The sequence below is a fragment of the Sesamum indicum genome, linkage group LG6, assembly GCF_000512975.1.
Source record: "Sesamum indicum cultivar Zhongzhi No. 13 linkage group LG6, S_indicum_v1.0, whole genome shotgun sequence".
Taxonomy (NCBI): Eukaryota; Viridiplantae; Streptophyta; class Magnoliopsida; order Lamiales; family Pedaliaceae; genus Sesamum; species Sesamum indicum.
Window position 1 is genome coordinate 310,343 of NC_026150.1, and position 13,077 is coordinate 323,419.

The 13,077-nt window shown below is 37.2% G+C and overlaps 3 protein-coding genes across 3 annotated transcripts; all 3 read right to left on the reverse strand.

The window, feature by feature from the left end:
- LOC105163341 (putative ubiquitin-conjugating enzyme E2 38) lies at window positions 616-1,569 on the reverse strand. Its single transcript, XM_011081654.2, has one exon. It carries the CDS (start codon window positions 1,558-1,560, stop codon window positions 670-672), a length of 891 nt encoding a protein of 296 aa, XP_011079956.1. The 5' UTR covers window positions 1,561-1,569; the 3' UTR covers window positions 616-669.
- Window positions 4,514-8,060, reverse strand: LOC105163029 (stachyose synthase). Its single transcript, XM_011081231.2, has 4 exons — window positions 6,121-8,060; window positions 5,840-6,017; window positions 5,367-5,734; window positions 4,514-5,270 (listed from the first exon to the last, which is right to left on the reverse strand). The coding sequence occupies exons 1-4, from the start codon at window positions 7,597-7,599 to the stop codon at window positions 4,707-4,709; spliced, it is 2,589 nt and encodes an 862-aa protein (XP_011079533.1). The 5' UTR covers window positions 7,600-8,060; the 3' UTR covers window positions 4,514-4,706.
- LOC105163342 (glycine-rich cell wall structural protein) lies at window positions 11,234-12,079 on the reverse strand. Its single transcript, XM_011081655.1, has one exon. The coding sequence runs from the start codon at window positions 12,077-12,079 to the stop codon at window positions 11,234-11,236; it is 846 nt and encodes a 281-aa protein (XP_011079957.1).

The following is a 13,077-nucleotide window of genomic DNA, read 5'->3' on the forward strand; positions in this document are numbered from 1 at the left end:
TACTTGACGGTGTAGTTTATGATCTTAAGGGTAGATTACAACAAGAAGCAATTTGTAATTTTTCAAACAACGGGGAGGTATTTATAATTATGATAAGTTTTAGGAAAGCCTGTTGTAATTTACTCTAAAACTAACTCTGTAGAGGAGATGGTGTGGTATATCTTTGTTGGCTTCTTCAACAGAAAATATTGATAATGAGGACTCAAGAATCAATTCTTTTGGGCAAAGACCAATTATCTTGGTTCTGGAAAAGCAGGGATATATATTGTTTGGTAATCTTGATTTTATCAGTGCTATGTTTCCAAACAAAAGACTGAAACTAATATTAACAATCTGCTTCAAATTGAAGCAGTACATATTAATTATCGCAGATATGTAATTGGCTATGAAGTCAAAGTAACACATCACACAGAAGCACCAAGTCCAAGTTAAGAGGATTAAAATTACTGATCAAGTTTAGTATTTAGACATTGAAGCACTAACTCAATGTTAAGGATCTAGTCTATGCACAATCACTGCAAGATAAAATAGAATTCAGAAACCTGAAACTAATTAGTCTCCAATCTAACAGTAAAATCAAAGTAATTTGAGTCTAACGAGACCTAGGAGGTTCTTCTTCGCTATATTCATGGCCTTTGCTATTCCTGATTCCTGCTTCCACATCTTGCATTACTGATTTTGCTGGTTTCTTGGTCTCAAGAAATCTAGATGGTGCTTGCAATAAGCTCCATTCGTTTCAAACGCCTTAAACAAACTCACGAACAGATCGATCATAAGCTTGCTGTCATAATTGTTTTCTTTGAATTTAAGCAAAACTGGATGAGCCCTTTTCCTGAAGTGTCCCGCCACGAAATCTTCAAAATCCTGTGGAGGTTGTCTTAAAATCCTAATCATCTTCTCACACGTTGACATGAAACGAGAATGCTCCAGAGAATGTGGGCTTGAACTCGAGATTAGATCCTGAATCCCTCTAAGAACTTGCAGAAGATTAGACTCATTAGGGTTCCACTTCCCTTTGTTATTGTTTCCTAGCCAATTCTGCTTCAGGCGGTCGAACCATGTTTCACAAGGGGTAAGGCAAACCCTGCCATCACGCCATAGGCTTGGGTTCAAATCAAGGTTATAGGAGCGGTAATGGAGCTTTGGTGGAGTAGATGGATAGTTTCTCGGGAAACATATGTCGAAGAAGAACAAGCAATGGTGATAGGGAGTGCCCGGTGGGCCAATAATGGCTGCCCTCAGTAGATCAATCCTATGTTGATATGCCCTTACGAAAATAGAATTCGGTATGTTTTCAGCCAATAGACTCCATTCTTGTTCAATCCTTCTGCTGAAATTAGATCCACAAACAGTCTTTTCCAAACCGTGAGGCCTGTAACTCAAGTAATGGTGATCACGAGGAGGATGGCTAATTATGTCGAAGTTCCTGAAACGATTGAAACTCCGTTCAACTGCATCCTCTATCTCTTCTATCTCCCCAAATATCTTCTTAATTTCTAGGTCTTCAGAATTGGTTTTTCTCCTTTCTATGTTGGACGCTGATGGAAGATGTTGATCCATTTAATTATGTTGTTTGATCATTGATGAAACTCGAAAAACTAATTGAATAGGAACGACTAGTGATTCATGATGTAATTCTCAATCTCGTAAATAATGGAATAATAATGACTAAGTTGAGATATTTTATAGTAGTTGATTGTGTCAGGAGTTTGAAGCATTTCATTCCTTCTAAACTTCTGGACAAAGACAACTTCTCTTCACTCGGACAACCAACAAAGTTCGACTTAGCATCAAATTCTTGCTCACCATTTTAACTCTTAAGCATAAACCAATGCATTGATTCACGAGTCCTATAAGAAAATCAATGGACTCGATATGTCTCAAGTCTTATAATGTGCATACAGTTTGAATTCATCTGCAGGTGGGCCTCTTTAAAGTTTTAATATATACAAATGGCTGGCTGAATTTTTATGTTCCCGGAAACAGTAAAAGCCCATATCTACTACCTAATTATCCAATATATTAAATAAATGAATGATTGTTGCGGTACTGTTTTATTTTAAAAAGACGTACATATGCTACTAATTAAGGATTCATTGTAAATCTTATTGAAAAATATTTCTTTGGTATGTCATATTAGTGTTAGAATATTTGATTTTCTTTGAGCTGATAGACCCTAGATTTTTATTTCCTCCTTTTTTTAAAATGCAATTGGGTGATGGATTGAGAAAGAAAGATCAAAATGACATGATATATTACTTAACGTTAGTCGTTGGTTAGTTATTAGTTGGGAGCATGTTGTGTTTGGTACGTCTGAACATTTGAATTTTGCTACCCGAAAACAAAAATGAAACACGTATATAGAAATTGAAAACACACATACAGCTTGACCAAGTGGATAAGCGGCAAACACCTGTTTGACTCGTTTCCTGGGAAGGTGGAAGAGGTACCAAACGACAACATTCAGTTAATCTAATCTTGATCTCCTCCAATTCACCTTACACCTTTTTTGATTGGGGAGTAGAGTTTGTCTTGCTTTTTCTAAACACAAGACCTCACCAATTCACCCTCATGCCCACCCCTGCCTTTAAGCATGTCTAGAACCAAAACTCCACCAAGAAACAATTATTTAAGATAGTTGTCGAGGATTAAACAAGTGATGTTATTGGAAAGTTCTTACTTGAATTCAATTTGATCGAATCAAATCGATCATATATTAAGTATATTACACTTGTCATATAATTGATCTGTATTTAGTCCACAAACTCGATCAAGATTAAAACTTTTTGATATTATTCTAACTAAATTTGATTAAATCCAAGTTTATTCCGACATGATTTTTTTTTTCAAAAAAAAAAAAAAACAGTAAACCTTCAAGTTCAAAATTATTAATATATTTATTATATAATAAGTTAATTAAATTTTCCATGATCTTGGGTTTGCATATGTGTCATGCACAACAATCAATTTAAGATAGGTCTAAGAAGCAGTAAAAGAATGGGACCAATTTTGTGCAAAATCAAAGCCATATCTTGAGGAAGAAGTTGGAAAAGTAATATATATACGTCAATAGGTCGGTTAAGGTTAGTTGTTTTATGGATAAAGTGTCGGTTATGTTAGTTAATGACGGATTGTTCTTCTAACATAGGACTAGTTTATTTATTGGAAGCAACTGCCTTTATACAGTTGGTGGGATTTCTATGATGGGTCCTCACTCCTCATATCCTATCAATATATGACACTTTTTCTTTGAACATAACAGTCCCACTTCAAACCCACGACATAAACTTGCCGACACTTTGCTAATTATCTCTCCAAGATTTTGTGAAGATTTATCTTTTTTTCTTTTAATTATTACATCAATTCAACTATACAATAGTATATTAAGAATAGTAGATAACTTTTACATAAATTCTCACACGTCCTGTAGGATTCAATTCTACAATTTCAAACTTTTTCATGAGACCTCAATCTTAGTCCCGATTACTAAACTAAAACATTGAGTAATGATCAATTCAAGATTTTATGAACTCAAACCACTTAATTAATTATGGTTTATATTACAAGTTAGCTTTAGTAAAAAAATTGTCTAGATTTGTTAAATTTTCTTGAATTGCACGAAATTAAAAGTAGAATAGTACTACAGCAACTACTAAAATAAAGGTAAAGTCAAGTAATTTGCTTTCATTTCTTTTTTATATTAGGGGGAAAAGAAAAGCTAGGTATATGATCCAAGGGTAAATAATTAGGCACATGCATCAACATCCGGACATGCATAGCAAACAACAATTGAATGTGCTTACGTTTTCTCTAGTGAATTAGGTTGGTATGTATACCAACTGCCAAACATTAACCAACCACATATTAAAGATTTTAATTAGCTGACTATTATTTTCTGCTCTCTTCTTTCTTTCTAAAGGTAGAATACATATATGAATTATTTTAATTAATATACATAAAATCAATATTTAGATCAACTAAGATACAAGAATTGATAATATAGTTTTATAAATAGAAATAAAAAAGAGTAGTATTTATTACTTTAGTCAAATTTGTGTAAGAGGAAAAAGCTAGTTGATGATGATTTGACATAAGAATGTAGCATGAGCCTCAGTTTGTAATTATAACCTATTCACTAATTTTGATTCTAAAATGTTCCCCTAAAATATGGGAATCTCAATTGTACTCATCACTATTAATATTCAGAAGAACTCAATAGTGGTCATTTTTTATTCCTATATGTTGAATGAAGTAGAAAACATAATAGACGTTAGAACAGGATTACCTCCCACTTGTATTTCGTTTTCCAATTCCTTTTCATGGTCCATTTGTTTGGGAACTCTAGCATGCAAGCCCCACACTACAAAACTGAATACAAGAATTCTTCACACAAACTACTAGTACTAGCTGCTAATTAAAAGCCAAGTCTTCATCATCGATATTCCGAAAAGAAGAGAGAGAATTTATATATATATATATATATATATATGTTTGATGAACACACACAAGATTCATATAACAATTAATTTGAGAATAATTGAAAGGAAAATTCTTGTATAACAGAACTCCCAACTGATCAGCATCCATTTCCCACGGCAACTTTTGGCCTTTCAGATGGGAAAATTATTTATAGTATCAATACAAAACTAAAAATTAATATGGCATAGCATCAGTTAGCCCGTGCAACAGGCACCCATCCTCCACCTTCAGAAAACAAAAGTTACGTTAGAAATCCCACCACACTCTTCATACCAAGGAATGTTCAATCCTAGCTTCCCATTTTCCGACCACTTGAAACCCACTTCACCTCCATTCACATACGATTTCTTAGGTTTAACACTTGAATACGCCAAGAAGTTTCCTTCGCCCTTCACTTCAATTTTCGCTATGGATTCATCGTAAACAACTCCCTGAATCGTTCCTCCGGCATTGAACAAGTTGGTTAGTCCAATAGGCGCAAACTTGACAGCCTCACCGATCTTCTTGATTGGGACGAAGCTGAAGATCTCGAACGTTGAGGGCTGAAGGGTGATTGAGATGGGATCAGAATCCGGTTTTGTTAAGAATAGTTTCTCTTCCTCACTCAGATAGACTGCATATTCCTCTGCTTTTCCCATTTCGTTTGCTTCTTTCTTCTGATCCCACTCGAGGTCACTCGCATGAACTGAACCGGATAGCGGCTTGTAGCATTGAGAGTATCCCTTTATCCTTTGTTCCTTGGGGTCCCAACCAGCTCCTTGGCAGTTGAAAGCGCCAATGACACCTCCATACTGTTAAATTATAACGAATACAAACAATTAGGCTCATTGTGTTAATTTGATTAGAGAATACAAGTTGTTCTGTGCAGCAGAGAAGGGTGGTTATACCTTGTTGAAGTTCCAAATCTTGAGAATGGTCTTGTTGTCAAAGAGTGGGTTCTTGAAGAGACAGTCTCTAGTTGGGAGGGCAAAATGGATGCACTTGGGAATAGTACCATCAGGGAAAACCAGCTTCCTCAGAAGATCAAAATCATGGCCACCCAAAGAATCACTTACATAAACAGGACCTCCACAGATAGCCCTTGAGCCAGCATGGAATTTTGCACACAGATGGTCAGATTGAAACATGTCCCAATCTGGTTGGATGAATTGCCCCATCCACATGCTGTTGTATGCACAGTGGATCATGTGGACCCCTTGTAGCCAATACACTCCCATGGGGTCACCATTGGGGTCTTGGAACCAGAAATCGTCCCCTATTTATTTAGAAATAAAAAGCACACATACACAAAGGAGGAAAAGTTTAGAGAAGTTCACAGAGTGACAGTAGAAAAAAGGGGAAAAGTTGAAAGCTTTCCTACCAACTCTTCCCATGGATATCTGTTCCGTTCCAAGTAAAAAGAAGTCATTGCATTGCTGCATACTGGAGATGAGCCCAGTTCCCTTGAAGTTCTTGGAAAGGGACTTTGAGAGCCCTTTATAATAAGCCTTTGCCAGCTCAACTCTGCCTCCATATTCTTCAGAAACATATTCAAGCATCTGTTTGGAAAAATATGTGAATCATCGGTTTAATCACTTAATAAAGGCAGAAATAACAGAATTGGGAAAGAAGTTTACAAGATGGTGAATACAAAGTACTTACATGAATAACATCAACTTTCACTCCTGTAATCCCAACTTTGGAAAGGTAAGAGTGCATGGAGTCGTAGAAATCATCAGCTTGATCGGGATCCACAAGTCCGATCGAGCCCTCGATGATTTTCACCACTGCAAGATCAGTCATGGTCCCATCGAGTCCGGGAGACAATTTGCAGGCCTGAATTTTGGATTTGAGATGAGTTGCCCCAGGCCTGACCCCTCCCCAGGCACCAGCCAATGCATGCCAAACATATATATCATCCAACCCTTTGAAATTTTGCCTCAAATCTCTGGTAAATGCTTTCATACCAAAGTTTTCAGACTTGCAAGAGCAACTTGCACACCCTTTGCTCGAACCCTTTTCTTCTCCACCACCACCAAACATTTCGTCCAATTCTTTCTGCAGTTTCTCAATCTGAGCATCAAACTGAGACAAATCGGTGACCCCAGATTGAGCTGCCTTGTCACGGGATTTCTCAGCAACTTCAATCTCAATAGCCTTAGAAATCAACATCTTTGGCTTCTTGGGATCGAACGGGGGACGATCAGGCCCCAACATCAATCCACCCTTGTATTTCCTGAACTTTTCACATTCATCAAGCCTGTGAAGCCTGGCAGTCATTTGAGTTCCCCCTAGTACAAGGTTCTTGGCGTCCTCATGCGGATCCTGTCCATCGAGATTGATGCTTTGCCAGCCATCATCGATGATCAGAAACCTCGGAGACATTCCTCCATCGGCAAATTCTTTTACTCCATGCCAAATTCCAGCAGGCTCCACAGTCAAGTAAAAGGCATCCCAAGTGCACCAACCAAATTTATTCACGAGGGGTGGTGGTGTTTTCTCTTCAATAAGCTTGAATGTATTGAGATGAACTCTAACAGCAGTGTAAGCCTCTTTCATCAAAGTGTAAGGGTTGTCAGAGACATGAACGTAGGCAATTGCATCGAAAGACGACGCTTTCACTTGAGTGGAGCCACTCTCCGCACAAATCAACATGTGGCCATCCTTACCAGGATGAAGAGCCGATCTGAATTTTCCTTCAACTATTGGGATTACGACAACATAAGACTTTATTTCGGGTACGTCCAACATCACCCATTGTGTTTCCATCTGTACGTCGGAACCCGATTTCCCAACCCATTGAGTGGACCACCAGGTTTTAAACCTGAAAATGCTGACGAAATCCCTGCCAGTGAATTTACCAAGGGAATTCGTCAGGCGATCGGCGGAGGCGTTCTGACTGAACCCGAGGAATCCGCCCTTGAAAGACAGGGAGTGGGCGCGCTGGAACAGGGGAAGGGGTGCCTCAGAGGATTGGCACACGGAGGAGAAGGGTTTGAAAGTGACATTGCTGGGAATTTCAGTGAGTAAAGGAAAATCCCGGACGGAGAGTTTTCCATCACGAAGTTGAAAAAAACTGTCTGTTTTGCTGGATTTGAGGACGCTGAAAGTTGAGTTGACGGGGTCACTGGGGGGCGCCATGGGAAGAAACAGAGACTATGAATCGAAACAGGAAAGCTTATTCAAAAAGCCAGAAAATCAGAAACAGCAACTCAACTCACTGAACACACAAGTATAAACTAGAGGAATCTGGAGAAGAGTTGGTTTTTTTTACTTCAAAAGAATAAAGAGAGTACAAAAGGTGGAAATGTGCAACAACAAGTGGAGAGTAGAGAGAAAAGAAGACAGAAACAGAGAAGAGAGGTGTGTGTTTGAACACATATGAAAATATGAAGTGAAGGGAGATATATATAGAGTTGGGGAAGGGAAAAAAGAGAAAATAGGAGTAGGGAGGGGGGCCAGGAGCAAGAGCAAGAGCAAGTGCAGGAAGAAATGAATTATTAAAAAGAAGAAAGAATCAGTAGAAAGGTGTAGAGATAAGAGAGAGAGGGCGGTTGGTGATGAGCATGAAATTTGGGTATTTTTATTATCTGCGCTTTATTTATGCTCTCTCTGCTTCTTTCTTCCTCCTTTATACCATTTCTGAAAGAGAAACGGAGGAGTAGTTGGAAAATGACTGGCTTCAAAAGAAATTCTTAAGCACAGACAGAGAGAGAGAGAGAGAGAGGTTCAACATTTGATGGCCATCCATCCATGCATGCATGCATCCCATTCTTCCAGCAACTTCCCACCATTTTGTTTCACCATAATATGTAGTTTTAATTTTTAATTTTATTTTTATGGTAGGAGTTGGAGGTGTGCGGTGGGAAGTGTATGAGAAGTGTCGTGTGGAAGATGGAATTGCTGGACTGCACAAAACTGGAAACTTCTCTATTAATTAGTTTGAAACTCAACTCTTGTACCACGCTTTATATTTATTAATCAAACCCCTAAACAATTATTATATTATCATAATATTTCACTTCATTTTCAGTTTATTAAACATTTTTAATTTTTTATGAGAAATGAGAATGTATTTAATTTAGTTGATGACATTGTATTTTATATTAAATTATAGTATCAAATTAATATATTATATAAACGAGCATAGTTTTTATTTTAATAATTTCAAAATAAAAAATAAAAACACAAACAAACAAACAGGAATATGAGGGACATCAAAGATTGATTGATGGACAGAATTGAAATATTTGATATGTGCAAATCAAATAGAAGTAATCATTTTATGAAAGATGTTAATTTTGGAATTGCTACTTTATGCACTAAGTTGGGCGAATCAAACAAGTAAACAATATTATTTTCATTTGTCACATATTTGATTTAAATTTGTAATTTTGTATGTGTTGGAAAGTCAAATAGTATGTGATCTAATTATTGCATAATCCATATACCATATTTTTATATTATTTAATGTGGTTTTGGAATCCCCAATCACTGCACCTTTGAAGACAATGCATTTTATTTATAATTTCTTTTAAATCTCAATATACCTATAAATGACATTTATTTGGGTGGGGTGGGGAATATAGGAAGGCAAATGAAGTAAGTGATTTGGTTAAGTTAATAGTGGTAGGTGGGGGGCTGGTGGCTGAATCAGCTCTGATTTGGCTAATTGAATACCATGCTTATTACTTTATTGACACTTGTGACCTCCTCATTGGCGCATATATATATATATAAACATTTATTATGTATGACCATTTCTTGATTTGTTATTCTATTTTCATGTTCTAAATTGAGGCGAGTATTATTTCTTACTCCATTTTTAAGATTTATATCTAACAAGACCAAATATTAGGAAATGAGCAAGAAATTGAGTGCGTTTTTGGATAGAAAATGTGTATTTTCAGTTTCAACATTGGGAACTAATAATAATTTGAAGTAAATGGAATGTGTGGCAGCGAAGAAGAAGAAGAAGAAGAAAAGGTGAAGTGATTAAAAACAAAGTTGTGAATACTTTCTAGTGGTTTTCTAATCCCACCACACTCCACACTAACTGGAATACATATAAATATATATTCTAACATTACATGCTTCAATTCAACTCAACCAAACCCATTATTATATAGTTGGAAATGAACAAATAACTATTTTCTGAAATATACCAACACTTTGTTTAATAATTTATTAGCTTCGTAGGAAATGTTGATAATTCATTTTGATTAATCTTATTAAAAAGCTCGGCTTTACTATATTACATTTTGTATCTCAATATCTATATCTAAAATTACTTATTTTAGGATCTTTTTTTTTTTTTTCAATTTTAAATGTGATAATAATACTAGTGTGGAATTTATTCTGTTGGGCCTAAGTAATTAAGGAAACATTTCCCACTATATAATTAGCAACTTTATCTTTATGCTTTCATGACTTGAGCCCACTTGCATTACAATTATCCTAAGGGTTGGGCTCTACACTGTACGGGCAGTCTGCACACTCCTTGTGTGTGTAGTTAAACTTTTGAAGTTAAACAATTATTTTTATTAAGTTTGTTTAATTATAAACTCATTTTTTTTAATCATCTAATATATTAATTCAGTTTATAATAAGTTAAAAACTAGGTTACTTTCAAATAAAATTGAAGTAAATTAAAAAAACTAAGGCGATGACCCGCAATTGCTCTAGCTAGAAATACGATTGATCCGGCATGAACTACACAAGCCCTTAGTAGTTTACCGAGTAAATTAATAAGTCGGGCATTTTTGGACCACCAAGCAAAACTGGTGGTTTTTTGGTCATGACCAGCTACAGCTAAAAGAGTGTTTTCACGTTTTCGTCGTCCAAACCATGGGCATCGCCCAGGAAAGGGCAACGGTGGGAAGTAGAATTAGATTTAGCTCAAATTAGATTTAATCGGATTTAAACTAATTATATGAGAAGTACAATATACTTAAATTTGATCCATAATTAACTTAATTCAACGGAACATGAGTTGAATAAGAATCTTTGGAAATTCTTGAAAAAAGAGTAGAATCAAGGTTATTCTCCTCTTTAGGCCATTATATATATTCTTCCACAAAAAAGATGCTGATATTTGATCAAGTTGTGTGTGTTGTGCAGTGCAGAGGGTATATATCTCTTCTTCTCTTTTGCATTTGGTATATTCACTTCCTTCCTTTCTGCATCATTATTACTACATTTCTTATGCAAGTGGATGGAATGCGTATAAATTCCTCAACCAAAGAAGAAAACGTACAAGAATATCCTCTTCCTCACCTCAACTATTGGAATGTAATATACATAATATGATGTCATCAAGGTGTATATTTTAGAGACACACACACTACTAATGTTATGTTATATATAGTTCCTAATGTTGTTGTCTTTTAGAGCAGTTTGAGGAATCCGATGCCACTGCCCATCTACTTTTGAAAAGGGACTTTGCTTTTCATTAGAATAGGTTCATACTTTGTTTTTTTCTTTTTTGCCTTTCCGCAAACAAAAATTTGCATGCATCATTACTTCTTCTCCCTCTCATGATTCAATCTTCTAAGTTAATGATAGCATAGGCATCACACACAATGCACTCATATTTTGCCCTATATATAAATAAACTTGGTCCATTAATTTCATATCCATCCATCACTTTATTTAAGATAACTGAATTACAAGTTTAATTAGTAACACATCATAGGCAGCGCGCCATGCATGCACTCTTCACTCTTTTTTGGACGTTATTATGTCCTATGCCAATTGCCAAGCTTACAATGACCAACTAGTGCCCGCCACCAAAGCCTCCACCTCCCCCAGCTCCTCCTCCGAAACCTCCACCACCACCAGCTCCTCCACCAAATCCTCCTCCTGCACCACCACCACTGCCTCCTCCTATTCCTCCACCACCACCTACTCCTCCACCAAATCCTCCACCAACGCCACCTCCACCACCTAATCCTCCACCAGCGCCACCTCCACCACCTAATCCTCCTCCCGCACCGCCACCTTTGCCACCACCGAATCCTCCACCAACACCACCCCCAGCACCACCTCCACCGCCCAATCCTCCTCCTGCACCACCACCTTTGCCACCACCGAATCCTCCACCAACACCACCACCTTTGCCACCTCCAAATCCTCCACCAGCACCGCCACCACCGCCAAATCCTCCTCCTGCACCACCACCTGATCCACCTCCTAGGCCTCCGCCACCACCTTTGCCCCCTCCAAATCCACCACCAACACCACCTCCCTTGCCACCTCCAAATCCTCCTCCTGCACCACCACCAGCTCCACCCCCAAGACCTCCACCCTTTCCACCACCAAAACCACCTCCAACACCAGCACCCCCACCTCCACCTACTCCCCCACCAAATCCACCACCTGCACCACCACCACCACCACCGCCTACCCCTCCTCCAAGTCCACCACCTTTGCCAAATCCTCCACCAGCACCACCTCCAACACCTCCCCCTAGTCCGCCGCCGCCGCCACCACCACCACCAAGGCCACCTTCACCAAAGGTTTCTTTCTCAATCTTCCGTCCATCAACATTCTGCACCACAAACATACCCAATAACAAGATCATAACAAAAAACCCACCATTTTTGAAATTAGGCTTCCCCATCTTTTACTCAGAAATAATAATGTGATGGAGCAACCCGGATATAGCTATTTAGAATACATCAGCTGATTGGTGGAATATATAGAGCACAGCAGCACATGTTTCATAAATGCATGCAGTTGAGACAGAGACGTTGTTCCCGTTTTCCGACCAATAAAACATAGATTTTCAAAGTTGCCTTAACGTTGATCATGTGGCGGTGTATTTTATATATGTATGTGTATTATTGCATTCTAACTCTCAACCACCTTAATTCCCAATGCCTTACTAATCATTTTCGCTCAACATAAACATCCCATCTTCATTTCTGTCCCCCATGACTTTTCCGTAACCTTAATTAATAGGATAGGTGTATACCATACAATGATTAATAATTCTCTCCTTTCTCATACTCATAGATACATCAATTGGAGGAGAAAATACATACTACTAAAATTTTTAAAATAAATATCAATCTCAGCGCTTGTACCGACAGTCTCTATCTAGTTATTACTATTACTATATATGTATATACCAAAACTAATTGTATTCATCTCTTATTTCATTGATGACTTTACTTGTTCATAAATTTACCAATTCCAAGAGAAATTCTAATCTAATTTAAATTTGATATAACATGAATCAATTATATTTGTGGTTGATGTATAGTTAAGAAACCAATCAATTATAAAATAAGTGTATCACAATTGCTATATAATTAATATGGTTCGCCAAACTTAGTTGGGATAAGAATTTTTACAAAAATATTCCCTTCTTTGGGTATTTGAGAATTGTTGTCTGACTTAATCAACTCTTACTTTTCTTACGTATTAATTGCACATTTAGCCCTGGTACAACCCGTGCTCAATAACTTAAGTCTTCATCTATTTCTATTAATAACAGATTTTCTAAAAAACAATCTTCTTTTTTTCCACTACCCCTTTCTGGTAAATTTAGAGACCAGGTACAGTACTGGCATATATGTCTTCATAAACAATCAACTGCCCAGCAAGATTTATGTA

Excerpts from the sequence above, each read along its gene's own strand:
- LOC105163341 (XM_011081654.2), bottom strand. The coding sequence starts at position 1,560 with ATGGATCAACATCTTCCATCAGCGTCCAACATAGAAAGGAGAAAAACC.
- LOC105163342 (XM_011081655.1), bottom strand. The coding sequence starts at position 12,079 with ATGGGGAAGCCTAATTTCAAAAATGGTGGGTTTTTTGTTATGATCTTG.
- LOC105163029 (XM_011081231.2), bottom strand. The coding sequence starts at position 7,599 with ATGGCGCCCCCCAGTGACCCCGTCAACTCAACTTTCAGCGTCCTCAAA. Across the intron at positions 6,018-6,120 it reads TGAAAGTTGATGTTATTCAT|ATGCTTGAATATGTTTCTGA; the intron begins GTAAGTACTTTG and ends TTTTCCAAACAG. Across the intron at positions 5,271-5,366 it reads AGATTTGGAACTTCAACAAG|TATGGAGGTGTCATTGGCGC; the intron begins GTATAACCACCC and ends ATAATTTAACAG.